The following is a 27897-nucleotide window of genomic DNA, read 5'->3' on the forward strand; positions in this document are numbered from 1 at the left end:
ACTGCACCACCTAGCCACCCCACCACTGATATTTTAATTGCTTTTTGGTTTTGCCTTAAGTCTCTCCCCAGTCCATGCTAAAACTCAGACCATGTCACTCTCACTTCTCAATAATACCTGTGACTGACTGGCTATTACTTCCAGAATCAAATATAACATCCTTTGTTTGTTTTTTTAAGCTCCAGGCTTCTCTGTTGTTTCAGTCAGGACATTTCATCTTCTGACTCCCTGCATTTTCCCTGACTGGATCCCCTCGCCTAGAAAAAGTATCTATGTGATTCACCCTCTGACTTCTTTCCATGCTACCTTCTTCAAGCAGACCTTCCTGGTCCCCCCCACACGCACACAAACACACACACACCCCTTTCTTGTATTTTGTACAGGGTTGTTTGCATGTTGCCTCCCCATTAGATTGTGAGCTCCTTGAGAGGAGAGATTATTTTAGTTTTGTAATATAATCTCAACATTTTCATTTAACTTGGTGTCCAGTGTGCAGGAGCAGCATGGAATAGGTCTAGTTATAGAGTCACCAAGACCTGAATTTCAATTTCATCTTTGACATTTACTGTATCCACTGCTCCACCTAGCTGCCCATTTCCCCTCTATTTTAGCTGTTTTCTAACCTATTTACATATATTTAGTTTTCAGACAGTCAATATTTCAGGAACATGATCCAATTACACTTCTCAGACTCTCCAAGTTTTCAATGAAGATATAACTATGTTTCAATGGACAACTAACTGCACTGTCATTTAGTTTTAATTTCCTTCATCTGATTCTGAATATTCCAACATGATGTTTCATCTACATACACATTTTTTAGTTCCCATTTCCTTTGATTGCTACCCTTGACAGAGCAATATTTTATGAAACAGATATCTTGCCAATACAATGTACTAATCTGTTTGATCTAAATAGAGAGTATTTTCAAGGAACTGCTGACATAAAAATAATTGTTCTAGATATTAGAAAATAAAGCAGAACCACATAGTTTTTATTCCAAATATGTCATATCTCTCTCTCCCGTCCCCCAAGATTTTATCTTTTCATTCCAATTTTCTCCATGCATTTTACATTCTGGATAAAGATCTTCATTGGTGGTGAGCTAGTTGGAGCCAGATAGTATAGGACCAAGAGAATGGAAAGTTAAAATTTTAAATTGAGTCTTTATACTTGAGAAATTTGCAAATATTCCAAATAAAAGTTTGATTTATTATTTTGTTGATTGCAGAGATTAACTGGCCTACCCAAGATGACACAAATATTACATAGTAGAGCCAAGATGAGGAGCCCATTCTCTTTCTACATTGTCTCCTCCCTTAAGAGTCTCAATTTAAGAAAGTGATGAAAAAAATATTAAAAATGAAGATTAAATGTAAAAATGTCCTGAAGTTCATTTCTCAACCAGAGAGCCAGTTGTTAAAACATTTAACCAGCCACAACTGGTCTCAACCTAATGAAGTTTTGTTTCCTCCTTGTCCCACCTGCACCTTAATTTTTGTCAGATTTTAGATTAGGATTAAAAGTAGTTTATCTGAGGTGTTACTTTTTCTTCATTTCCTACAACAAAATGGTGATACTATTTGAAAGTTAGGGTTAGTTTATTTCTGAATGGGTACCTGCACTGATAACCCATCCCTTTATAGTCACACAATCCAAAATGTGTGCATTATAAGGTCAGCCAGGGAAACTAATTTCATTCAGAAAGTAGGGATGAGGAAATGAATGTAATCCAATTATGGCATATATAGATTTAAAATTCTTCTAATTAGCTTTAAATAATTTTGTTGTCACAGCAGGAAATGAATATGTTTATTAAAATAATTGAAAAGGGATATTTAGAGGTTCTGGAAAAATTTTCAGTTACCCATGATATCTTGTCAGATTCTGTCTAAAACTGGATTAATGCAAGTCATTTGACCTTCTTAGACCTCACTTTTTCTATCTGTAAAATGAAGGAATTGGATCAGATAGCCTTTGAGGTCCCTTCTGACTTTCTGATCTGTGATCTCTAAGTAAAAGTTAATAAGGTTGTAAACTCAAAGTTTATTGGGGAAGTATCCTTTGTTTTATATAGTAAGATATATTACAGACAAGATGACTTGAGAGAGGTTGTAAAGTGAATCTTATTTTCCCACTGGCTATATAGTTTCATGAGAAAATTCTCCAATAGAGTTACATGAAAACTTTAGGAAAGAGGTTGAAACTCTGGTCAAACCTGTAGTATGTTGGCTGTTAATGGAAATACTTTGGTGGCACTTTCAAAACTTTGCAGATCTTACTCAACTCTGGAACCTCCCTTTTTCTGCCCTTCCCCAGACCACAGGAATTTCTTCCCTCCTTGGAACCTCATAAAGTCATTTAAACATCTGGTGTTTGTTAAACACCCATTGTGTGTAAAGCAGCAAGGTAGGTGCTAGGGAGACAATGTGGAAAGAGAATGGGCTCCTCATCTTGGCTCTACTATGTAATATTTGTGTCATCTTGGGTAGGCCAATTAATCTCTGCAGGCCTTAGTTTCCCCATTTGGAAAATGACGGGTTTGGAACAGATGACCTCCAATGCCTCTCCCAGATCTAAAGCCTATGAAGGAGGTTACAGTTTAAAGGTGAGAGAAGACTTGTTTGTGATATTGAAAATGTGTGTGTGATTGAATTGAATAAACACTTTGTTCAAGGAGAGAAAGAGCCAAGTGTAAATGGGGGGGGGGGCGGAGAGTTCTGGCTGTTAGAGGCAGAGGTCCCTCTCAACTGGAATAATTAAGAAATAATATCATGAATCTGGGGCCAGAGCTGTGTCTTAGAGAAAAGGAAAGACTTCATTGGAGAAGGGATGTGGGAAGCACCTTCATTCCTGTAACTTCTGGCGTTGACTTCCTTTTCTTTTTTTTAGGATTTTTTAAAACAGTATTTAAATAGAATACTGCTGCAATATGTCATTGGTACCACTTACACATGATATATTCCTTCCTAAAAAGTACGTAAATTTGAAGCTGTTGGTTCTGTAGAACATTAGTGTCCAACTCAATCAATAAAGTAAGTTTGAGCTATATGTATTTAAAAAGCAAGGTTGGTCACTTCATTATTCCTCCCGGATACATTTTTGTATGGATTGGTGGTTGGATTGAGAGATGCTAGGGTTGGCTATTAGTGCTGGAGAACTGGTCTTCTTGCCCTGGGCAGGAGATGGAATGACAATGAGCCATAAAGGCTCCATTTAATTGGACATGATTCTGTCACCCTATTTGCTTATTCATTAAACCTGACTTGGAGAGAGAGGCCAGAATGCAGCCTCAGCAGAAATACAGTAGCTGCCATTGTCCTAGAACTTTTTTTTGCATCTGTGAAAATGTATAGTTACATCAAAAATGGATCTGAGGATTTATGATTTGCATGACCTAGGTGTATCCTGGCCTAGTTGCCTTATGTCCATTTTAGCCTGGGAGGTGTTTCCCATCGTCCAGCAAGTTCAAGTCTCAAAGACCCTTCAGTGGTGTCCATACTTCCCCCAGACTGTCTCCTAATCAGCCTTTTCCTTGCCTCAGCTGCCCCCAGGGCTGGCCTTAGGCAAAATTGTGAAGTGGGTGCTCCCCTGCCTTCTACTAGCCCCCCCTTTAAGGTCTATGCTACTGGGCCAGCTGTCACCTGTTCCTTCTTAAGGAGTTGTGGGAAGAAAAAAATATGTGTTTTAATTGGATTCCTTGGAAGACCTAACAGTAAAATCCTGATGGAAGAATTATCTCTCTACTAAGTTGACATGACAGCCCTTGGGGCTGAAGAGTGTCCTGGGATTTGGAGTCCTGACATTTTTTGCTTCCTACTTGTGTGTCCTTGGGCAAATTGCTTAGCCCTCTGGACCTCTTTAAGATAAGGGAGCTGATGGGCCGCTAGGTGGCCCGGCAGTCAGGAGTACCTGGGTTCAAATCTGCTCTCAGACACTTAATAATTACCTAGCTGTGTGGCCTTGGGCAAGCCACTTAACCCCATTTGCCTTGCAAAAAAAAAACCTAAAAAAAAAGATTAAGGGGGCTGGTCTTACTGTATCTCACTCTTTCTTGCAAAGAAAGTGTGGTTTGACATTTCCTTCTTCAGCTCATTTTACAGGAAAGGAAAATGGGACAAACAGGATTATATGACTTGCTCAAGGTCACGTAGCTAGATTTGAACATAAGTCTTCCTGACTCCAGGTTGAGCACTTGATCCATTTCACCAGCTGACGGTCCCTACTATCTTAGACTAAGCATCTTTTAGCTTTAAATCTGTAATCCTCTGATCACTGCCTTTAAAGGGTTAGAGTTAGGCCCTGGTGGACTATTTAGTAGTATTTTAGGAATAACTTCTTCTTTCTTCCTTAATTAAAGGGAGAATAAAGACTATTTTGATCACCTAGTCCAACCCTTCATAGTTGACAATTTTGAAGTCTAGAGAACTGAAATGACTTGTCTAAGGTGGCACAGCTAGTAAAATAAACCATAGCAGGAATTTCAACCAGGTATGTTGACTTTATTACACTCTGCCTTAGTGATGTTACTCGTCTAACCAGATGAAAGAATAACACCACCAATAATAACTGTGATTTATATAGCATTTGAAAGTTTGCAAAGTATTTTTATGTGTTTTATTTCATACTTCAGATTTTATTTCAATTTTACAGATGAAAATGGGGATCAAAAAATGTTAATTGCCTTGTATAGGGTCACATAACTAAACTAATAAATATCTCAGGTGAAATCTGGAAGTCAATCCGAGTTCTCTCCACATCATTAGACCTGAGGAGCATGGACCAAGGTCATAGATAATTGAGACAATTAAGTGGATTCTCTATTTCTGGGGACCTCTTAGAGAAAATGAGATAATGGGTGTCTCATAACCACTGACGAATCTAGACCTTAACCCCCCCCTTTTGAGGTTTAACAGTATCTTAATTTGCATTTATTTCAGAGAAACATTTGTAATGAAAAATTAGGATGGGGTGCTTAAATTCTGGTAATTGACATCTGATTTCATCTTTTGTCCTAAAAAAAACTGCTTGGAATAGAAGCCAGTTTTTTGAGGTCTGACAGTGTTCAGAAATCAACTTCATTCTTCTCTCCTTGAAAAATATGCTTCATTTTGTGTCTGTGCAAGTACTAAGTGAGACAGCTTTTTGGTGGACCCTTCTTAGTTCTTCCCTTTGGTCACTGCCCCCTCCCCCATTTGCCTATCTTGTGAGTTTGATGGTAAGGAAATGGGATGGTCTAAAAGAGAAAGTTAACCAGGAGGCATAATAAGAAAAAGGACCAGTAATCTAGCAAACAGTAACTTGCTTGTGAGCAGACTGAGATTTAGTTAAAACAATCAACCTAGGGCCAACTTGGGGAATTTAGACCTGTGGATCTGGGAAAAAAAGTCTTAAAAAGCAATGGAACCAGGGAAGTGATGCCATGATATGTATGGAATTGGATTTGAGTGTGGTGGGTGGGGGGTGTGCTAAGTCACCAGCCTCACTTTCTCCTTGGGAGCCACCTGGGTCTAGTGATGGATCAGGTTGCCTGGAGATGGACATGGATGTGATGCAGTCAGGGTTAAATGACTTGCCCAAGGTACACAGCTAGTAAGTGTAAGGTGTCTGAGGCTGGATTTGAACTCAGGTCCTAATTTCAGGTTTGGTGCTCTAATCACTGCACCACTTAGCTGCCTTTTGCTAAACAATTTACAAATATCTCCTTTGCTCCTCATAACAACCTGGAGAGGTGGGGAGGTAAGTGCTATTATTATTCATGAATCTGAGACAGGCAGCAAATTAGTGACTTGCCCAGGGTCACACAGCTGTTAAGTGTCTGAATCCTCTGACTCCAGGCCAACACTATCACACTTTGGCCCCATATTGCTGCCTAGGATAGGTTTTGATAAACTAACCAACAGGGATTTTATAAAGTATGCCTATTCTGGAGTGCCTTGTGCTGAATAAAATAGCATGGTGTGGTGGAAAGAACATTATACTTGGAATCAGGAGTTGTGAGTTCACATTCTGACTCTTACTTGATCTTGGGCAAGTTACTTAATTTCTATGAGCCTCAGTTGCCTCTCTTGTAAAATGTGAAGTTTGAGTTATTACTATTGAGTACTCTAGCTCTGAGTACAATGATGCTTTTTGGATCTTGTGTAGTGCTCTAGGTAGAAAAGGTCTGAATCACAATATTGGTTTGAAAGCTGTCTCCCTTAATTACATTACCTCCACTAACTTCTTATGAAATTTCTTTTCTAAAAGACCAGGGAGGCTAGGTGATGCAGTGGATAGCCCACTGGTCCTGGAGTCAGGAAGACCTGAGTTCAAATCCAGCCTCAGATAGCTGCCTAGTTGTTTATGTGGTTTTCCATCATTTGAGTACCTGAAGACAAGGTAGGTGGCAGCATTAGAAAGAGTGCCAGAGCTGAAGTCTGGGAGACTCATCTTACAGTTCAAATCTGGCCTCAGACCCAGCCTTGCTGTGTGACCCTGGACAAGTCAACTCAACCTTGTTTGCCTCAGTTCCCTCATCTGTAAAATTAGCTGGAGAAGGAAATGGTAAACCAACTACTCTAGTATCTTTGCCTAGAAAACTCTAAATGCAGTCTGGAAGAGTCAGAGGGACTGAACAAAAACCACAACCAATTGAATCTGAGAGCAGGAACCGTATTTTGCCATTGTTTTATATGTCCTACTGCTTAGCATTTTTCCTGGTTTGTGCTGACCTCTTAATAAATGAATGTTTACTTTATTTGATTTGTAGCATTTAATCCTGTAAACCCATGTGTTGATTGAAGGCAGGTGAATCAAGTTTAGTATGGAATATTTAGTATGGTTGCTTATTTCTAGATAGCGTTAGTTTCTTTGCCAACTCTAAACTAATGAGTTTATGCAACATAGAATAAGTTTAATTTTATACAAGAAATGATGCAAAAAGGACCTGAGTTTTATTAACAGTCAAGAAGACTTCCCCTCTAGTGATCTGTTCTAGGTTTAAGGTGCCACTCTTGGTTTGAGAGTTTCAAAAGAGTAAAATAATCTATTTCTATAGAGAACTCCTCTTCCCCAGGAATTTAAATAGTCACTCCAGTCACTCCATTAGCTCTCCCCAAAGTGGGGAAATAACTTGTGGTTGCTAGATTGTTTAGAAACTTTATACTTTAGTAGGTTTTGATTTCCTTAGGAATCCCCACAGTCCATATGACTCACAGTACCAGTTCAATTCACGGTCTATTTTACTGTTCCCTGGTTTCATTTCCAAAGCTCCTTGGAACTCCTTAGTGAGTGGTCCAACTTTCTTCTTATTTGGTCTGTATTCAGCATCCTATGCTGTCAACGCACTGAAATTAGGCTTCTTCAATAGAACTGACTCAAGTCTCCCATACTCCTCCTACCTGCTTTCCTCAGGGCTAGTCAACATATCACTAGTTTTTTTGTTAGCCTGTCAGCTTCTTCAGTGACATACAACACTGGTCAGATAGTCACTAAGATCCCCACTTCTCATTCTCTCAGTCTAAATTAAGGTAACTAAATTCTACAAATATTCTTCCTTTTCTCCTTTTCCTTTTCCTCTGCTCTTCCTCCCCCCCCCCCCCAGCTCCAGGTGTGGAAACTGATTCAAGTCCCAGATAAACTGAAGAAAGATGCTAGAAATATGGAGGTAGAGAGGCAAAGCTGGCTACCTCTGCTCAGATTTCAGCTGCCATGGCAAAGGTCATGGCCTTATTCCAGTTGCATAGAGCCTTTTCTATTTTTATGTATCTTGGTTTTCTAGGGTGGCAGGCATTATTGTTTTTTACTATTGTATCCTCCTCAGCTCATAATAGGCACTTAGTAAATACATGTTAAAATTTAGAAATCAGAAGCAAGAGGAAAATTGGCTGTTACTTAGACCTCTACTCTTTTCTTGCCACTAAATTCCATTGAAAATACCAGATCCATAATTTGAACTCTGTGTGAGTAGGAAATACATTTTAGAGTGCCAGAATTCTCCAATCTTTTTTTTCCCCTCTGGGACTTCAATATTTTTTCCATTGTTTGTGTGTGCTCTGAAATTTATTTCAAGTAATGTAAGATGGTAAGATCTTGGGGAGATTTATGGGAAAATGCTGTATTAGGAATCAAACATTTTGTGATTATTAACAAGAATAGGGAATGACTCAACTTTGAAGGCTTAGAAATTTACCTATCACTTTTGTTTCTCTAATTGCTGATAAGAATTATATTAAACAATGTTTAATTTTCAAAAGATGAGGAGGATATTCTATACACCACAGGGAGGAAGAGAATATTAAAAAAGCTTTTGTTTAAAAAAACAAAATTTTCCCATAAAAATTTGGAGGCAACCAAGTGGAATTTTGAGTTCAATAAGTTTCACATTCAAATCAGTTTCATATTCATTAAAAATTAAGTCTATAAAAATTTCCCTATAGTCCTAACTTTGGATCTTTTTTGGGAAGAACTTTTAGAATGAGTCAATAGTTTGTCATTGTAAAAATTTGCTTTATTTACTTTGTCTTGGAAAATGGAAAGAGCAGTTAGTCTAAGATTTTGTATCCATCCATCATTGTTCTTAGAATTGGACATAGAATTTACTTGCTTCAGGACATCCTCTGCTGAACACTGGATGCTTGATTCTGTAACATCTCAATGTTCTTATTAATTGCATGAGTCTAAACTAGGGGTGGAGAACCCTTTTTTTTTTTTGCTAACAGCCATTTGAATAGATAGATAGATGGATAGATGGATAGATATAAAACATCATTCACAGGCCATACAAAATTATCAACTTAAAAATTATCCTTCAGTATTTGATCAAATATTTAATTAATCATCCCTAAAAAGTTCCTATGTTTATTGAATTTGGAGTCCCATAAATGGTTGCCATAAAGCTTGTGGATCTTATGTTCCCAGTCCCTGATCTAAATCTTTGAGCTAGAAGTCAGAACTTAATTGGACCATTTATGAACACCTGAAGATTTTCATTGATTAGATGGGCATTTGTGGAAGATCCAGGAACCAAGTGGGAACCAATTATGAGACTATAATTTCTGATCCCCTTCTAATATTAAAAAGTCTGATAAGTCCAGTCCTCTTTGGACTCCCAGAAAACTTCTGAACAGTAAAGTTTAGGACTCAAACTGGGACCACAGACCTTTTGCAGGAGTTTGTGAGCTTGAATGGGATTCTAAAAAATTAATCTATTTTAAATTTAGAATTTTCTCCAATTATGAGTTTTTATAAAACAACATTATGAGAAGAAATTCAATAGACTTCACCAGATCATCAAGAGCTCCTTGATACACAAAAACGAAGTTATGAATTTCTTCCTTAAGGTTGATCCAAATCCTGGAGATACTAAATTATGGGTGTAGTGTAGCACACATTGTGTTGTGATTTTTTTAATTATCATAGGATGTTTTATATTGTACAAAGTACTTTTTTTTTTTTTTTTTAGGTTTTTGCAAGGCAAACAGGGTTAAGTGGCTTGCCCAAGGCCACACAGCTAGGCAATTATTAAGTGTCTGAGACCTTATTTGAACCCAGGTACTACTGACTCCAGGGCCAGTGCTTTATCCACTATGCCACCTAGCGGCCCCCCCCCCTTTTTTTTAGGAATACTTTTCTCTCTTTGAACAATCAATATTCTAGTCACCCATACTTCAAGCTCTGAAGTCATTTCAAATTTTTTCCTCATCCAATTAGCTATCAGTTTCTATTATTTCTTCCTTAACCATCTCTTCCATTTCTCTTATTCTCCACTCATACTCCTTCATCTGACTTCTTCCTGTACCCTTGCAGTGCTCATTTCTTATTGGTGAATCTCAGTTTGAGGTTCATATTCCTGGGCAAGTGTCTATCTTCACCTACACTTATCAGCTCTTTTTAAACATTTATTTATTTTTTGCAAGGCAATGGGATTAAGTGACTTGCCCAAGGTCACACAGCTAGATAATTATTATGTGTCTGAGATAAGATTTGAAGTCAGGTCCTCCTGACTCCAGGGCTCATGTTCTATTCACTGCCCCCTAGCTGCCCCCTATCAGTTCTTTGTAAAAAAATTATTGATCCTCTTTTTGTTCAGAGTAAATCAGTGTTAGAGCACTACTGAAATTAGGAATTATGAACAGCCTTATTTGTATCCTCAAAGTTTAACAGTTCTTGGAAAATATTAAGAATTTAATAAATGCTTGTCTTGGTTTTATTATTCATTTCCTCTTGCCTAGACTTTTTTTTTTAGTTTTTTTTTTTTGGCAAGGCAATGGGGTTAAGTGGCTTGCCCAAGGCCACACAGCTAGGTAATTATTAAATGTCTGAGACCAGATTTGAACCCAGGTACTCCTGACTCCAAGGCCGGTGCTTTATCCACTATACCTCCTAGCTGCCCCTTTGCCTAGACTCTTAACTGATCTTTTCACTTCCAGTCTATCCAATCTCCATTCCATCCTTGGTTTTACTGCCTGAATCATCTTTTTCTAGTTTAGTCTCATACCACTCCCTTTTCCTAATTCTATATTCTGGTCAGATTCTACTATACTACTCTTGGTCCTTTGCTCTCTCCTATCTCCATCCCTTCCCTCTCATTACCCCTCAAGCCTATTCTTGAAATGATGTTTTTCTCCTTCAGTTTTGATTTTTTGTTAAGGTTCTTTACAATTAGGCTTTTCTGAAGTTTTTCTGAACTCCTCCCTTTCTCGGTGATCTCTTCTTGCTCTTCAAGTTTCTCAGAGAACTTTGAACCTTGTCTTTGTATCCATAATTCTTTGCAAAGTTCCTTGCATGCACTAGTTGATTAATAATTTCTTTTTTGGTTAATTTGTCTCCTTTTTATACTTATTATATTCTTCTTTTATAATTGTGTTCGTGTCTTTATCCCCAATAGGATGTAGGTTGTAAACTTAACAACAGAGTCTCTGTTGTATTATTTTATTTTCCCAGAACATTTGTCCCTTGTGCATAGTAAGGTAGTAATTGGAAAGAGTTTTGTATTGCTTAGGGTCAGACAACATTTCTACCAGTTACTCTCCCTATTGACTTGGCAAGGCTTTTCATTTTACTGGACCTCACTTTCTCATTTTCAAGATTGTGTAGACTAGATGACTTCTAAGCTTACCATCTGGTTCTAAATATCCTTATGATATGTCCAAGATCATATGAATAAGTTATTTCAAGATGATATCCCTTGCACCTTAACTTACATTTTAGATCAAATTATATCCTTCATGTTAAAAGGAGTTCCAAAAAAAGAAAAAAAGAGGACAATTCCTTTTTTCAGAAAGGGAAAGACATGGGAAGCCAGCTGCTAATCAGAGCAGGTGTGTCCAAACAAAAGCACTCCTCCATTCATAGGTCTTTTGGGAGGAGATGTTTGTTGTTCATTGTGGGCTCAGAGCCCTGTAATATAGTTAGTTTGCTTAGGGGGTTCTTTTTCTGGCCTTTTGCGCAGAAGTCTTGTGGCGTTTTTTTTTTTTAATCATTCAGGTGATAGTTTTTCCATATCTATGAGGCATTGAATGCTGAAAAATTTGATTTCCACCTTTCAAGTAGGAAAGGAAATTTCCACTGAAAAACTTGTTCTTAATATATATGTCTTAATTGGTTTATGGAAATTGCCCATCATGAGTCAACACATTACTTAATACAAATAGGGTTTCAGATGCAAAAATTTGGGGGTAATATCAGCTCTTTCTGGGCTATTTGAATCCTGCTTAAGAACTGGAATGAGAAGGCATTTTTGGAGAGAGAGAGAGAGAGAGAGAGAGAGAGAGAGAGAGAGAGAGAGAGAGTTCAGTTCTAGGGAAGGCCACCAGACAGCTGACACATGGAAACTCAATTTCCTATCTCTCTGGACTTAAGGAAAGGGTTTTTTTCCCCCCTTTTAATCAGATAATCTAGTAGGGAGAGGTTTGGTGTCTCATTACCAGACTCTTAAGTCATCTGTTCTTTTTGGCATTGTGTTTCTTCTGATGATTCTGCTTCTTTGATTATTCTCATGCTGTGCTTTCAGAGCTTAAAGTCTTGTACTTCAGATTTATTCATGGGATTGGAGCAGAGGAGGGCTTGAAGTACCATAGCAGGAGGACTCTTTGATTCATCCTTCTTTGGTTAGTGATTCAGGCTTCTACCCTGTTTACTCCTGGGGTCATTTTCCAGTATAACTAGAAATATCCTGGAGAATGGCTTGGTAAATGGGGACACCTGCCCCCAATGGAATGTCTTATATTTCATTCTCCCCCCATATGATGCTAAGCAGCTGCCACCCTAAAAACCCTTTAATCACACTACTCATGGCCTTGGTTCACACTGGTGACCTGAGGGTGATAGGTTATGTGCATCCTCTGACTCAAGGAGTATTCTGCCACAGTTGGTGCTGATGAAAGGCATAGATTACTTGCTTTCTCAGTGTTCCTCAGATTTTTCCCTTGTATTTAAATTTCCCAATACAGCTTGGGTATGGTAGAACTATGCTCAACAAAAGAAACTGGATTGATATTCATACAGAAAGTATCTCCTGAACACTGATTTTGAACTGTCTGTTATCACTCTCACTATAATATGAATAATTTTTTTTTCTATTTTAAGGCAGAGGATGAGGAATAACAGCTAAACAGCTATTTTATTTTGGAAAGACTGCAGACTTTATGGTGCAGTACAGAAGGGGAATCACAGAAGGATCAACAGTTCTGTTCCTTGGTTTGGGTAGTTTATCCATTATGTCATAAAACTGAACAGATACATCTTTGAAAAATACTTTTGCTTGCCATCTTTAGTGAGATTCTGTCAGCCAAGATCTTTTGGTCTTTGCTTGTGATGCACCACTTCTATTTAATTTGTGCTGATATGACTTTGAATCAGAAGATATTTTTCAGTGCTCTTACTTTCAATAGATCATTGTTCTAGAACTTTTTGGATATCATCAGTTCAGTGCTCATTGTTTGGAGTGGGATTTGAACCAAAGTCTTCCTATCACCCATCTCAGTAGACAGGTTAAACCAGGTTGAGGGTAACCAACAGGCCTCAAACCTGTTGATAAGTTAGGGGATATTGACCCCAAGCACGTGAAAACCTCCTCTCAGTGAAATGGGTAGAGGAGAACAGTCTGTTCCAGGAGCTATGAACTTGACTTGAGGTGCTTAGAGTTTAGTCTGACATGGATATCAAGGTCATCCAGGCCATCTCCAGTCATTTTGATTTTTGTCTTGCCACTAGACCTTCAAGAAAGATTGAGGCAAACTTTGTGCAACTCTGCCTCACTTAACTACAATTCACATAACAAGTCAAGTCATCTTCCTCCATTGATATTTTTTGAAAATAATGGACAGACAACATTGCAAACCTTGTGGCTTCTAGTATTGGACAACCATGGACAAGTCACTTAAAATTCCAGGTCACAGTCTAAGACTTAGTTAATTGTAGACCTACAGTTATCCCTGCCATAGACTTTCCCCATTGTGGTTTCAGTATATTGCAGGTCAACATAAGAAATTTTTTTGTTTGTTTTTGCAAGGCAGTGGGATTAAGTGACTTGCCCAAGGTGACACAGCTAGGTAATTATTAAGTGTCTGATGCTGGATTTGAACTCAGGTCCTCCAGACTCCAGGACCAGTGCTCTAACCACTGTGCGACCTAGCTGCCCTACAAGGTAAGACATTAAATGGGAATTTTTTGGAAATTTTGCAGAAGCTGCAGGCAATATATGAAGGCCAGCAGATGATACAGAAAAAGTTTAGAAACTCAGAAATGCATAAAATAAATATTTAATATTGTACAGTTTCAGCCCAAATTTTATAATTATATCCCAACAAAGAAAAAAATTCAGATTTTTTTTCTCAGGTGCAAAGGGAGGGTCAAAGTGTTTTACACAGATTTTCCAGATCAAATGGATACTATACGCATCACCCCCTTGGATAATTGTATTGCAAATATGCATCTACACCTAGAAATCATAGATGTTGCCAACTCATAGGGAGTACTATAAGAATGGGTGTTTAGTAACACATCTACCTGGTGAAAAAAACTAGTTTCTTCAGGCTTATTTCTTTTCTTTTTCCTTTTTTTTTTTTTGGATGCCTCTGCTATGCTTTTCAAGATTTAACTGGTATCTTTTGACATTTCCAAGAGGAGATTATTTGTATCATATTTATACATTAAACTGAGCTGTCTGGAACTTCACATTCCTGTGGATTCTCTCCCAACCATTGTGTTGCTTTGAATGATCCAGCTTGGCAGACTGAGTGATGATGATATCTGCCTGTTTGGGCATCTCAAATGAAGCTTTTCCTTTCCTTCCTTTTACAATTCAGTTCATTCAGGCTTTGTTTGTATAGTCTGTCTAAGTCTGTTAATGCTGGTCATTAGATGGTGAATAGGGAAGGTAGCTGCTAGTCAGGAATCCTGTGTTACCAAATATTTGCTCTGGTTAGGAATATTGTCAGATGGATGAGCTGAGCTGTTCTTTGCAGAGAAACCACTCGTTTTTATAATAAAGATTTAAAATTTTAAGTCCTGAGGGCTGAGAGGTTGCCCAAAATCACAATGAAGGAATAGTAGAATAAATTAATCACTTAAAATCTAGAAGGGTTTTCACTAACCTTAGAGGAGGTTTCTAATAACCTTAGAGAATCCAGTGCCTGAAAGAAATTAGAATAAGACTTAAGGAAATCTTGTAAAGGAAAGTCAGAATTTTGAAAACATAAGCTTTAAATTCTAATACTCATCCCTGTAAAAAACACCATCCTTTACTAGGATGTGATGAAAAGATGGTGATTATTTGAAGATACTTTTGAAAATATCTGATTTGACGAGAATAGTGGTTTCCCAACCCTTTTGTCTTAGGATACCTTTACAGTCTTAAAAATGATTTAGGAGGCCAAAGAGCTTTTGTTTATGTGCATCTATTGAAACCGAGTTTTGAAAAATATTTATGAATTCATTTAAAACAACAATAATAAACCCATTTTATGTTAAAATAGATAACATTGTTTATTAAAACCAACTGTAATGTCCAAAACAAAGAAATAAAGTTGAATAGCTTTGTTTTGATATATTTTTGCAAATCTCTATAATGTGCAACTTAAGAGTGCAGCAGAATTCTCATATCTTCTTCTGCATGTAATCTTTTGCTTTATATTATTTTGGTAGAAGTAAATGAAAGAAAACTGGTCTAACAAAATTAAAGGAGAAACAATTTAGTAGGCAAGTAACATTTTAGTATTATTATGAAATTAGTATTGACCTTATGGACATCTTGAAAGGAAGCACCTAGGTGGATCAGTGGAGGGAGCAGTAGATCTGTAGTCAAGAAAAATTGCGTTTAATTCAGTCTCAGATACTCACTAGCTGGGTTACCCTGAGGGAAGTATATTTATTATTTTTTTAATTAAATTTTTTTTTATTTAAGGCAATAGTGTTGAACGATTTGCCCAAGGTCACACAACCAGGCAATTATTAAGTGTCTGAGGCCAGATTTGAACTCAGGTACAACTGACTCCAGGACCGGTGCTCTAGCCACTGTACCATCTACCTGCCCTGGTATATTTATTATTAATATTTATTTGCCTTAGGTCACTAGAGAAGGAAATTCTTTGCCAAGAATATACCATATGGGGCCTCAAAGAATTGGACATGACTGAATGACTAAATACCAATAACACCTTGAAGGGATTTCTTAATCTCCTATTAGTTTACAATATATTTTGAGAATTTTGGGATTAGAGGACAATTAAATTAAAAGCCCCCACATCTCCCTTTTGTCTTCTTATAATCAGAACTTTCTGATTCTGATGCTTGAAAAGGATATGTGAGTATGTGCACATATACATATAAACATATATAAAACAGTAACATATAATGTAGTACTCTCTTCCATTCCCTCTTCAGTAATAATACCACCTTAATTTGTTTCATTCATAAATATAAAATGATACTTTGTAGGAATTTCTTCTGAGGTAGTGAGGTTTCTGAGTGAGGAGTAGTTTTTGTTGAATAAGTTGTAGAGGATTTTTGTGGGATTTTTTTTCTAGAAAGATTTTATTTATTTTGAGTTTTACAATTTTTTCCCTAATCTTGCTTTCCTCCCCCCACCCCCCACAAAAGGCAGTCTGTTAGTCTTTACATTGTTTCCATGGTATACATTGATCTAAGTTGAATGTGATGAGAAAGAAATCATATCCTTAAGAAAAAAAAGTACAAGATAGCAAAATTACATAAGATATCATTTTTTTTAAATTAATGGATAATAGTCTTTGGTCTTTATTCAAACTCCACAATTTTTTCTCTGGATACAGATGGTATTCTCTATTGTAGATACCCCCAAATTGTCCTTGATTGTTGCACTGATGAGATGAGCAAGTCCATCAAGGTTGATCATCACTCCCATGTTGCTGTTAGCATGTACAAGTTTTTCTGGTTTTACTCAGCATCAGTTCATGCAGATCCTTCCAGGCTTCCCTGAATTCCTGTCCTTCCTGGTTTCTAATAGAACAATAGTGTTCCATGACATACATATACCACAGTTTTCTAAGCCATTCCTCAATTGAAGGACATTTACTTAATTTCCAGTTTTTTGCACCACAAACAGGGCTGTTATGTATATTTTTGTACAAGTGATGTTTTTCCTCTTTTTTCATAATTTCTTCAGGGTATAGACTCAGTAGTGGTTTTGCAGCATCAAAGGGTATGCACATTTTTGTTGTCCTTTGGGTGTAATTCCAAATTGCTCTCCAGAAAGATTGGATGAGTTCACAGCTCCACCAACAATGTATTAGTGTCCCAGATTTCTGTAGGATATTTTTAGGTGAGGTTTGAACTAAACTGCTGTAGAGGAGAGCTACTTTCATATTCAGAAATGCCCTGACTCCAAAGTTTTGGAGTCTTATAAGTAATGCAAAGCAGGAGCTATGATCTCCATTTTACAGAAGTAGAAATTGATCCTCAGGTATAGTGATTTGTCTAAGGTCCCATGAATAGTAAGTAGAGGACCTAAAATAATGTTTAAGTAATAATCTTAAAGTCCAGTATCTTTTCCATTAGGGCATGTCATTTTGAAATTGGATATCTGTTGACTTGGTGGCTGAATAGTTTCCTCTTCTGTAAAGTTGGGATAATTTTAGCTACTATCACCCAGAGAGGTTATAAGGATCAAATGAGTTAATGACGAACATATTTAACACAATGCCTGATACATAGTTAAATAGCTAACAATTATATAGCATACTATTTTATGATACTTCTGCTTCCCTGATCTCCCCTCAACCCTAGTATAGTCTAGGATTAGTTTGTATTACCTTTTGTCCCAAAATGAACCAACTCTTCCTCCTCCCACCTCTCCACCATTTAATGTTGCAATTTGGTGTTCACTCCCATGATACAATGAATTGGGAACATTAAGGAGACAGTCCCCTCTAAAGAGCCTACTTATCTCCCAAGACATGTTTATCTTTAGATGTTTGTTAAACTGGAGTTAGTTATTTTTTTCATCATTTTCCAGTGTCTGGACTATGGCCAATAATGCATGCATTAAAATAACCAGTAGTTTGGGCTTCCTTCCAGCTCCCCACATTGTATTAAACTTCTGACAGAAAACTCTAGACCACCTGTCAGCAAATGGTTTCTCTCTTATCCTAAGCTACCCTAAAGCAAGTTCTTTGCTTGGAAGCTTCTGCTTTGTTCCTGGCCCAGAAGTTCAGCTCACTGTGAAATTATATATATTTTTTAATTTTTAGGATGTAGATCATTATTTTTTAAAAAATAGATACACTGAGGGAAAGAGGCTGACAAAAAAGAAAGAAAACCATTTGTATTAATGGAGAATTATACCTCAGTTTCCCCAAAGGAGAGCAGGAGTAAAACATGCTCATAAGTTCCTAGGAATTAGAGCTGGGAGATGATTTATTCTAACACTCATTTTACAAATAAGGAAACTGAGGCTCAGGCTATGACACAATGAGGATTATCCCACCTTGCTTCCAGAGATGGTTGGATGACTTAACTTTTGTATTTTGCAAGGACTGCTTGTATGTTTGGGTGACTGTTTTACCCAACTAGATTATATGTGTCCACATTGTTCTTCCATGTGGCAGATTTGACTTCAGGGAGGCATCTCTTCCCCTATCTGTTTCCAAGGGATATTTTGATTCCTGCCAGGAGGGAAAGCAAGAAATTGGGGCTGGAGGCTGGCTATTCTGCTCTCCCCAGAGGTAGATAGCATTAGACTAGAATTATATCCATCTGCCCCCTTAAATAATATAAGCTTAGGGGATATAATTTTTAGGTTCAGTCTGAGTTCTTGAACACTGTTCCTTCATAGCAAAAGGAGCCACCCTTAAATACTATATCCACATTCCAGTCCTACAATAAAGACACATAGCAAATAACAAAGGAACCCATTTATCCACTTCAATAGCAAAATGGTAATTAGAGTAAGTTACACAGAAGAGAAAATACACTAAGCAGCACATAGAGTAAATGAGTTATCCTTTTGTGAGCAAGATAACTAAGTTCAATCATGAGAGAAATAATTCCACATCTTACCCAAAGGGGAAATTTCCTGAAGTTTCTAGTACAGTAAGGACATGATAGAGACTGTCAATTTCTTTCATTCAGAGGAGTCTTTCAGTAGTCTGCTCTCTTTAGTGATATGAAGAGGAATTAGAATGGATGCATCTTCTTTTTTGAATCTGAACCAGAAGAGTTCAAGACCTTTCTCTTAAAAGTACAGGGTGTTGAATAATCATTGAGTAGAGAGTCACGTATAATTTCCCCCTTGAGCCAACAGTTACATCTATAAAAATAATAATTTATATCTGTATATTATTTTATAGTTACATACTCCTGTGTTATCTCATTTGAATCAATAAAACAACTCTGTGAAATAAGCAGGTATTATTAATACTATTTTTAAACATATGAGGAAACAGGTTCAGGGAGGTTCACCTTTCAATGTCATATTGCCAGTTAGTAACAAAACTGAGACCAGAATGCTTGTCAAATCTGAGGCTAAAATAGATGTCCATTATTTTTTGTAATTGTTCTTGAGCTGTGAGACTGAGGGAAGCTGAGAAGAGGCTAGGGAAGAGTACTGACTTTTCATTGTTAGTTAACATGATTAAGTTTTCCTATTGGACTTTGTTTACCCACAGTGAATTGGTTCATAGACTTGGAAGAAAATGTGTGCATTGCAGAACATATTTAAATTGATCACAGTCATTTGTAGTCCATGTTACTTTTATTTTTTAATCCAAGAGGAGAAAAATACACCTGCTTTTCCAAATATTAAGCCTGTTTTCTGGGCAGAGTCTTAGTCCTTGAAAAGTACTATTCTCAGGAAAGAAAAATTCCCCAAAGACAAATTTCCTTTGTGAATATGATTAGCATAATGGTAAAGTATAATCCTGTTAATGTTTTGATTGGTTTATTAATTGAGTTTTCTGAATTAACTTATTAAGTCAGTCTCAAAAGAAAGATAAAAGATAAAGGCCTCTGAAATAGAAGATGAAGTCAGAAAGCCCCACCTAAGCTTTCAGCAATTCAAATCTTTGGGCCAAAAGTTTCATAACAAACTCTTATGAGACTCAGGGTGAATCTAGATTCTGACCACCTTGAACTTAATCTATTTTAGTGTCTAGAGTAGGAATTTGCTATCTGAAGAACCTTGCCCAAAATCCTGAGCCTATTGCATTCTTCCACAGAAGATCTAACAGTATGCTCATCAGAAATTTCAAAATCCTATTGTGTTTTTGAACCTCTTCATTTGTTAGGAGTCAGGGTTTGAGAGTAAGAGGTATCTTTTGTCTAATTAAGTCTGCTGATATTCCACAAAGTAAGGGAATTGTTTTTTTAAATGACCAATTTTCTTTGTTTTTTTTATTATTCTTCAAAGAGTAAATTCAATATACTGTTTTAGATAAAAAACAAGCTACAGTGTGGAAATCATTGACATTATTTTATTATTAATTTATGTTTTCTTTTTTTAAGGAGGCAAACTTCAGGAAATATAACATCTAATAACCTAAACTTGAATTCTAGTATTATCTCAATTTGAAGATAATAGCATTGCCCTTTACTCCCCATCCCCTTGTTTTCTAGAGGACTGTGTTGAAACCTGGGATATGAACTGATTTGCCACTCAGGGAACTGGTATTTGAACACAGGTTTCTATTTCCAAGTCTAGGATTCTTTCTAAGATAATTAAAGAAGATATGGAATGGTTTTAGATTAAAAAAATATTAAAGAACTCATATGTTATTGGGGTGGCTAGGTGGCGTAGTGGATAAAGCACCAGCCTTGGAGTCAGGAGTACCTGGGTTCAAATCCAGCCTCAGACACTTAATAATTACCTAGCTGTGTGGCCTTGGGCAAGCCACTTAACCCCATTTGCCTTGCAAAAACCTAAAAAACAAACAAACAAAAAAAGAACTCATATGTTATGTAAGAAGGAAAATAAACCTCTTGAAACTGGTATTACTCTAAGTGAAACTGAGATCTAAGTAAATCATTGTTGTTTAGTCATATCCAATCTTTTTGTTCCCATTTGGGGTTTCCTTGGCAGGGACTAGAAAGACATTTTCTTCTCCAGGTCTTTTTATAAATAAGGAAAATGAGGTGAACTGAGTTCAGTGACTGGCCTAGGGTCAGTGTGTCTGAGGCTGGTTTTGAACTCATGTCTTCCTGATTCTACCAATAATAAATATCCAACCCAACTCATTTTACAGGTAGTAAACATTAAAGAAATGATTTGAACCAAGTCTGAATTTTATTGTTGTCCTTTATTTTTATTTGTTCTTTGAAACAAAAATACCCTCATTTGGTGATAGGAGGCAGATAGCTCAGTGGATAGAAATCCTGGTCTGAAGTCAGAAAGACCTGAGTTTAAAGTCTTGCCTCAGACATTTATTAGTGATGTGGTCCTGTACAAATCACTTAATCTCTATTTGTCTCAGTTTCCTCATATGTAAAATAGGGATAATAATAGTACCTACCCAACAGGATTGTTGTGAGAATCCAATGAGATAGTAATTATGAAGCACTTAGTACTGTGTTTAGCAATCATAATTGTTGTATAAATATTAGCTGTTATTATCATCATCATCATCATCATCATCATCATCATCATCATCATCATCATCATCATCCTAGGTGGCATCACCTGAGCGAGAAACTAGATTTGATTCTTAGTCTGTAGTTCATTCTACCAAACCATATTGCTTGTCTGAAATCTAATTTCTAGTTTTAGACTATTCCGATGAGAGATCAGGAGACATTTGTTGTTTATTCACAAAAAATTAAGATAATTATGAATATATGAATAATATTTACATAGTTAATAACCATCTTTACCATTTGGGAAAGGGAAGAAAATTACCATTTTTCTGGTGACCTATTTTGTGTTTCAGAAAGTCCCAGAGAGTTTGGCTTGGGACTACTTTTGAAAATGATCAACCATGCTTGTTCAAAATGACTTTTCCAAATTCACTATATAAGGCACAAAAAACAACTCTCCTACCTAGAAAATAATTTGAATTATTATAAACATTTATATAGGCTTTAGTGATATGTAAGTTAATATATACTCTCCTTATGATCCCAGTTCTGCCATTTTCTACTGTTGTGACCTCAGAAAAGTTATTTGAACTCTCTGGGCTTCAGTTTCCTTATTTATAAAATGAAGGGGTTGTATTAGGCCATTTTCAAGGCCTCATTCAACTTGAAATCTTTCATCCTATGAGCATCTTAAATCTCATGTATCATATTTTATCTCCAGGGCCACTGATCAAGCATTTTATGTTTTTGTACAAATATAGGAGACAAATGCAAGTACTTCAGGCAAAGCCTATTCATTAAATGTAGATTGTTAAATTTATAAGAGCTTTTAACTTAGGATCCCTGGTGAGAGATAAAATTACAAATTGAGCCCTATGTGAGTGAAGCTATGTAATATGAGAAAGCTTCATGCTTTGACCAGGGTTATGAATTTGTAATTTTTTTCTTTCACTAATATACTTGCTTTATAAGCAATTTAATTTCGTATGTATCTTATGCAACCAAAATTCAGTGCCAAGATTTTTGCTAATCTGTATCCATATGAAATCTAACCACAAAGCAATGAATGGGTGGGTCAACATTTACCCATGACAATTTTTTCTCTCTACCTTTCCCCCTCAGTGAATTCCCTTCTTGACCTAAAGCACACAAATGAGATAAAGAAAAAAATAAACAAACAAGGAAACCAACAATCTTGTCTTTCAAGAATATGAGTTTTCTAGGAAAAAAAGAATGGCATACCAAGATACAAGATGTCTGTAGATTAAATCTTATAGGACATTATAAGATATATTCATGTAGGAAACATTGATGAAAATAAAATTCTCAGAGTGAATCTTATTGAAGGGTTAAATATATGATGAAATAAGATTTATATATGAAGAAATTAGATTTATTTTAAGAATTAAACAACAAGCATTTATTTAATCTATATTATATACTGGACACTATTAGACTTTGGGAATATATATTATTACATATACAAATATATGTCTATCTCTCTGTATCTGTCTAGCAAATAAATTCAAAGTAATTTGAGATGAGTTGGGAGGAAAGGCATGAGCAGTTCGAGGGGTACCTTAGGTAAGGCAGAGTCTGTGAGCATCTAAGAATTAAAGGTAAGGAGTGTATTGGAACACAGAAGATAACTTGTACTAAGGCAGAGAGAGGGGTAATGAAATATCTTGTGTAATATTTTAGCATGTAAAAAAAGAGAAATCATGTATAATAAACCTAGAAAAGTAGGTTGGAGTTAGGATAAAACTTGCTAAGTACTTTATGCTCATTATTTCATTTGAATTTCCCTATAATTTGATTAAGATTCATTGTTGTTCAGTCATTTTTCAGTCTTGTCTGATTGTTTTCTTGGCAAAGATACTGGAGTGATTTGCCATTTTCTTCTGCAGAATATTTTCAGATGAGAAAATAGAGACCAACAGGGTTCAGTGAGTTGTCCAGGGTCTCACACAGCTAGTAAGTGTCTGAGACCAGATTTGAACTCAGGAAGAGAAGAGTCTTCCTGACTCTAGACCTAGCACTTTATCCTTTTTGGTTTCCGAGTTGCCCTATCTGATGATGTAGTTACTTTGTAGTTCTGTAGCTAGTATTGTTCCTTTTTTGTAGTTGTAGAAAGTGGGGTTGTGGGGCGGCTAGGTGGTGCAGTGAATAGAGCACCGGCCTTGGAGTCAGGAGTACCTGGGTTCAAATGTGACCTCAAACACTTGATAATTACCTAGCCATGTGGCCTTGGGCAAGCCACTTAACCCCTTTGCCTTGAAAAAAAAAAATCTAAAAGAAAAAAAAGTGGAGTTGGTTAAATGACTTGCCCATGATCAATCAGCTAGTAAATATGAGTAAGAAAGGCTTGAGTTCAAATTTTACTTTTAGGAAAGGAAAAAGAAAAGAAAGTTTTGGTCAAAAAGTTAGAATGTTAAAAATGAAGTGAAACAAAAGAATCATATTGTGGCAAATGACTCCTTTTTTTTCTAAAATGTTTTAGCTAGTTAATGGTAAAAGTGTATGTGTCCTAAAACAACATTCATTGCGCAATCCTCCTAATTCACATGGACATAGAAATCTTATCCTAGGGTATTCTGCGGTTAAACTTTTAAAATAAGTGACTTATGTTTCAGGAACAATTTGGAGAGCAACTTTCTAAGTTCATTAGAAAAGCACAGAACATTTATCTACTGAGGATTTCACTATCTCTCTTGTTGCTTCCTTCCATAGTCTGGGAAGGTTTCTTTTTGGATTTGGAAACTTACCAACTTGGCATGATTCTGATTTCCTCTGTATTCTGTGTACTTCTCTTGGGAGATGGAAGTCTCTTTCTGGTATCTGTCTCTGCTCTCCTCACCCTTTATCCTCAGGGTGTGCAGAAAAACAAAGCATTAATTTTATTTGTCCTATCCCTTGGCTGAATACCCTCTGCTCTCTTCTAATTCCCAAAGTCTCTGAAACATCCAGTCATTCACCTGAACAGGTTATATGTTTTTCTTTTTGTTTGTTGTTTTATATGGCTCATCATAATATCTTATGTAATTTCTTTTTTTTTAAACCAGTAAAGTGGACAAGATTTTCCTCCCCTTCAAAGCATAAGATTTAGCCCTATTTAGCCCAGAGATAGAATCTCTGCACTTTTGGAGGACCTATAGGATTTCAGAAATAATATAGAGACCATGAATTGTTTTAAGCTAGTTTTTAAGCCTGGTAATGAAAAAAAGCACAATTTTCTGGTGTTTCAAAAAGTAAGAATTATTATCAAGCTATAATAGTATCCAAAATTTAAAAAATCCTCTTTTGTGTTTTTATTTGACTCTATGTATTAAACTTCTAACACAAATTAAAAAAAACAACCAAGTTACTGTTGGTATTGAAAATGGGGTAATAGTGGAGATGACCAGCATTCTTTCTCCCTTTTGTGCTATAGATGTATGATGTGGAATTCCTTGGAATGGTAAAGGAATGGGGTGAGGCTCCCAATAATCCAAATATCTTCAGCCTAAAAAGAGCTATCACACCCTCTTCTCTGAATTCCTCAGGCATTTTTGGTCAGCAGAGTTGAACATGGTTCATGTTCATGGTTGAAAAGTTGCTGAGTTTGAAATACTGGGGGACACTCCTGCCTCTGAATCCTAGTCTGACATTTGCTCATCAAAATCTTTTATCATCTTTTCTTTTTCTCCCCCTCTTGCCTTCCTTATTCCTTATTCATTTGTGAGTATGTTAAGTGAGGAGCACTGGCAATTTGAAGACCTTCTCTTTGGGAGATACTGAAATATAATACTAGGTCCTTGCTCTCAGGATCACACAGTCTGGTTAAAGAGATAAAGTTTTTGCATTTTTATTGTTGTCCTTGTTGTTGTTCAGTCATTTTAGTCATGTCCTATTTTTCATGACCCCATTTGGGATTTTCTTGGCAAAGTTACTGGAGTGGTTGGTTTGCCATTTCCTTTTCCTACTCATTTTATAGGGGAAAAAAAAGCAGGCAAACAGGGTCATACAACTAGTTGGTGTCTGAGGAAGACACCAATTCAGGAAGATGAGTTTTCCTGACTCCAGATTCTGCATTCTAACCATCTAGCCACTCACATCTTGCATGCATGAGAATATTGAGAAAATTGGATTGGATTGAAAAAAAAGGTACATAAACTTTTTTGCAACATAATGCAATTAATTTTTGCTATGAGAATTCAAGTGAGGATTGTGAGGATTGCTAGAAAAGACTAGACCAGGACTTCTTGCCTTTTTTGTGTGTGTCTAGTGGTAGTCTAGTGAAGTCACTGGAGCCCCTATTGGAATAATTAAAAAAATCTAAAATATACAGAGAACGTTTAAATATAAAAATACATAAAATATATAGAAGAAACCAATTGTATTGAAATACCGATATGATTTTTTTTCCCTATCCAAGTTCCCAGACCTCTCCTTAAAATCCAGGTATGAACTCTAGGTTTTGAACCCCTTCTAAAGAGTGTCCTGAAGCTTAGTAATTTCCCTTTCCATTCATTTAGCCATTCCTCAATGAAAAGACAGGGACAGCTGTCACAGTGGATATAGTGCTGGTCTGAAGTCATAAAGTCTCATCTTCATGAGTTCAAATCTGGTCTCAGACACTAAATGACTCTGGGAAAGTCACTTACTCTGTTTGCCTCAATTTCTTCATCTATAAAATGAGCTGGAGAAGGAAATGATACCAGCCACTCCAGTATCTTTTTTTTTTATATTTTTGCAAGGCAAATGGGGTTAAGTGACTTGCCCAAGGCCACATAGCTAGGTAATTATTAAGTGTCTGAGACTGGATTTGAACCCAGATTTGAACCCAGGTATTCCTGACTCCAGGGCCAGTGCTTTATCCACTGCACCACCTAGCCGCCCCTCCAGTATCTTTTCCAAGAAAACCCCAAATAGGATCATGAAGAGTGAGATATGATTAAAATGACTGAACAGAAACAAAAATGGCAAGCCTTATCTCTTTAACTAGACTGTGTGATCCTGAGAACAAGGACGTAGTATTATATTTCTATATCTCCCAAAATGAAGGTCTTTCAACTTACCTATTGTGAAAAGTTCTGCTTCTCTCCTAACATATTCATAAATGATTTAGGAATAAGAGAAGCAGGAGAGAAGGAAAAGAAAAGATGATAGAGGATTTTGATGAGCAAATGTGAGACAAGGTTTCAGAAGCAGGAGTGTTCCCTAGTATTTCAAACTCAGTAACCTTCAACCATAAGTTATTCTCCTTCAATGACCAGAAATACCATTCCATTATCTTTTCCAAGAAAACCCTAAATGGGATCATGAGGAGTTGTACATGATTGAACAACAACAAAGTGAATGGACATCAGCTTTGTTTCTGGTTATTTGCTCCCCTAAAAATTACTATGTTTTGCAATATGTGGGTTTTTTCTTCCTGTCATCGACCTCCTTAGGGTATATACCTAACACTAGGATATCTGGGCAAATCATGTGAATATTTTAGTCACTTTATTGATATAATCTCAATTTGAGAAAAATAGGGTATGTAGGTAACAAGTATTTATAAAATGTTTACTTTGTGCACTGTGCTAAGCAGAAGAGACAGAATTAGAAGCAAAAAGAAAGACAGTTTCTGTCCTTGAGGAAATACATTCACATTGGAGTAGACAACAGATAATTGTGAGAAGGGTACTCCAGTGTGGAAAGCATGGTGGGAAAATCATGAGAAGCATCATTGGCAGGAAAATGAAACATGATTGGGCTCAACCTATTTCCAACAATAGGGACCCCAAAAAAACTCACCTGTAGGAGAAGGTGAGAGATTACAGGAAGATATTTCAGGGAGGATTTGAGAACTCTTCATGCAAGAAATAATAGTTGGGGGCTGCTAGATGGCGCAGTGGATAGAGCACCAGCCCTGGAGTCAGGAGTACCCGAGTTCAAATCCAGACTTAGACACTTTCTAATTACCTAGCCATGTGGCCTTGGTCATTGCCTTGCAAAAAAAAAACAAACCTAAAAAAAATAAAAAAGAGAGATAATAGTTGAAGAGGGTGAGCAGAAAGGAACAAATGGGAGTGGGGATGGGGTATAGGAGAAGGTGTTCAAGACACTTGCTTGACTAGCTATGAAATATTATTACTTGAAACAGAGTTGCATCTGCCCCAAAGGAGACAATTGTGATTGTGTAGAAAACTTACTAATGTGGTAAATTGTTGGACCGTTAAAAGAATGGAATGTAAATGAAATGATCTCCATTTATCTCCTGAACTAGACTCATTCATATTTTACCACTGTAAAAAAAGAAAAAGAAGAATTTGATCTTGCCTTTGTTGCTGATCAGTCATGTCTGACTCTTTATGACCTTATTTGGTGTTTTCTTAGCAAAGATATTAGAATGATTTGTCATTTTCTTCTTCAGCTCCTTTTACTTATGAAGGACTGTGGCAAACAGAGTTAAATGACTTGTCCAAGGTCACACAGCTGGTGTTTGAGACCAGATTTGGACTCATGAAGATAAGTCTTCCTGACTCCAGGTTCAACTCTCTACTATGCTAACTGGCCACCCATCATATAAGTATCTGGAAAATTCTGTTATATTATTAATGAGTCTTCATATTTTGATAAACTGGAGCCACTGATCTAATCTTCTTTTTATGTGTAGCAGAAAGTGAGCAGGAAAATTTCTGCTCATTTATTTTCCTCATTTCTTTCTTTCAGGATAGCGTTCTAAATAGAGTGATATTCATCTTAGCTCCAGAATATGCTGGTAGTGGGAGAAAACTACATTTCCCAGGATTCCTTGTGCCAAAAGGATATGGCAGATAAGAATCATACAAAGGATCACTGGAAGGGATGGCAGAAGGGTGAGATTGCTAAATTTGAAGATTC

At 36.7% G+C, this 27897-nt stretch overlaps 1 protein-coding gene across 10 annotated transcripts in view; it reads left to right on the forward strand.

Annotated features, from left to right (window-relative positions):
• ANKRD44 (ankyrin repeat domain 44) overlaps positions 1-27897 on the forward strand; it is a 367960-nt gene that overhangs the window by 96448 nt on the left and 243615 nt on the right. For 8 of the 10 annotated variants that reach the window (XM_074215412.1, XM_074215416.1, XM_074215411.1 and 5 more), the window contains exon 1: positions 1-2608. This exon is cut by the window's left edge. The exons of 1 other annotated variant lie outside the window; for it this stretch is intronic. In XM_074215412.1, the coding sequence (XP_074071513.1) occupies positions 2441-2608 (168 nt within the window). In that variant the 5' untranslated portion in view covers positions 1-2440. Of the gene's footprint in view, positions 27873-27897 lie in introns of all 10 variants that reach the window. One more of the 10 variants, XM_074215418.1, reaches the window with a different exon arrangement.

This window comes from Macrotis lagotis, chromosome 1, assembly GCF_037893015.1.
Source record: "Macrotis lagotis isolate mMagLag1 chromosome 1, bilby.v1.9.chrom.fasta, whole genome shotgun sequence".
Taxonomy (NCBI): Eukaryota; Metazoa; Chordata; class Mammalia; order Peramelemorphia; family Peramelidae; genus Macrotis; species Macrotis lagotis.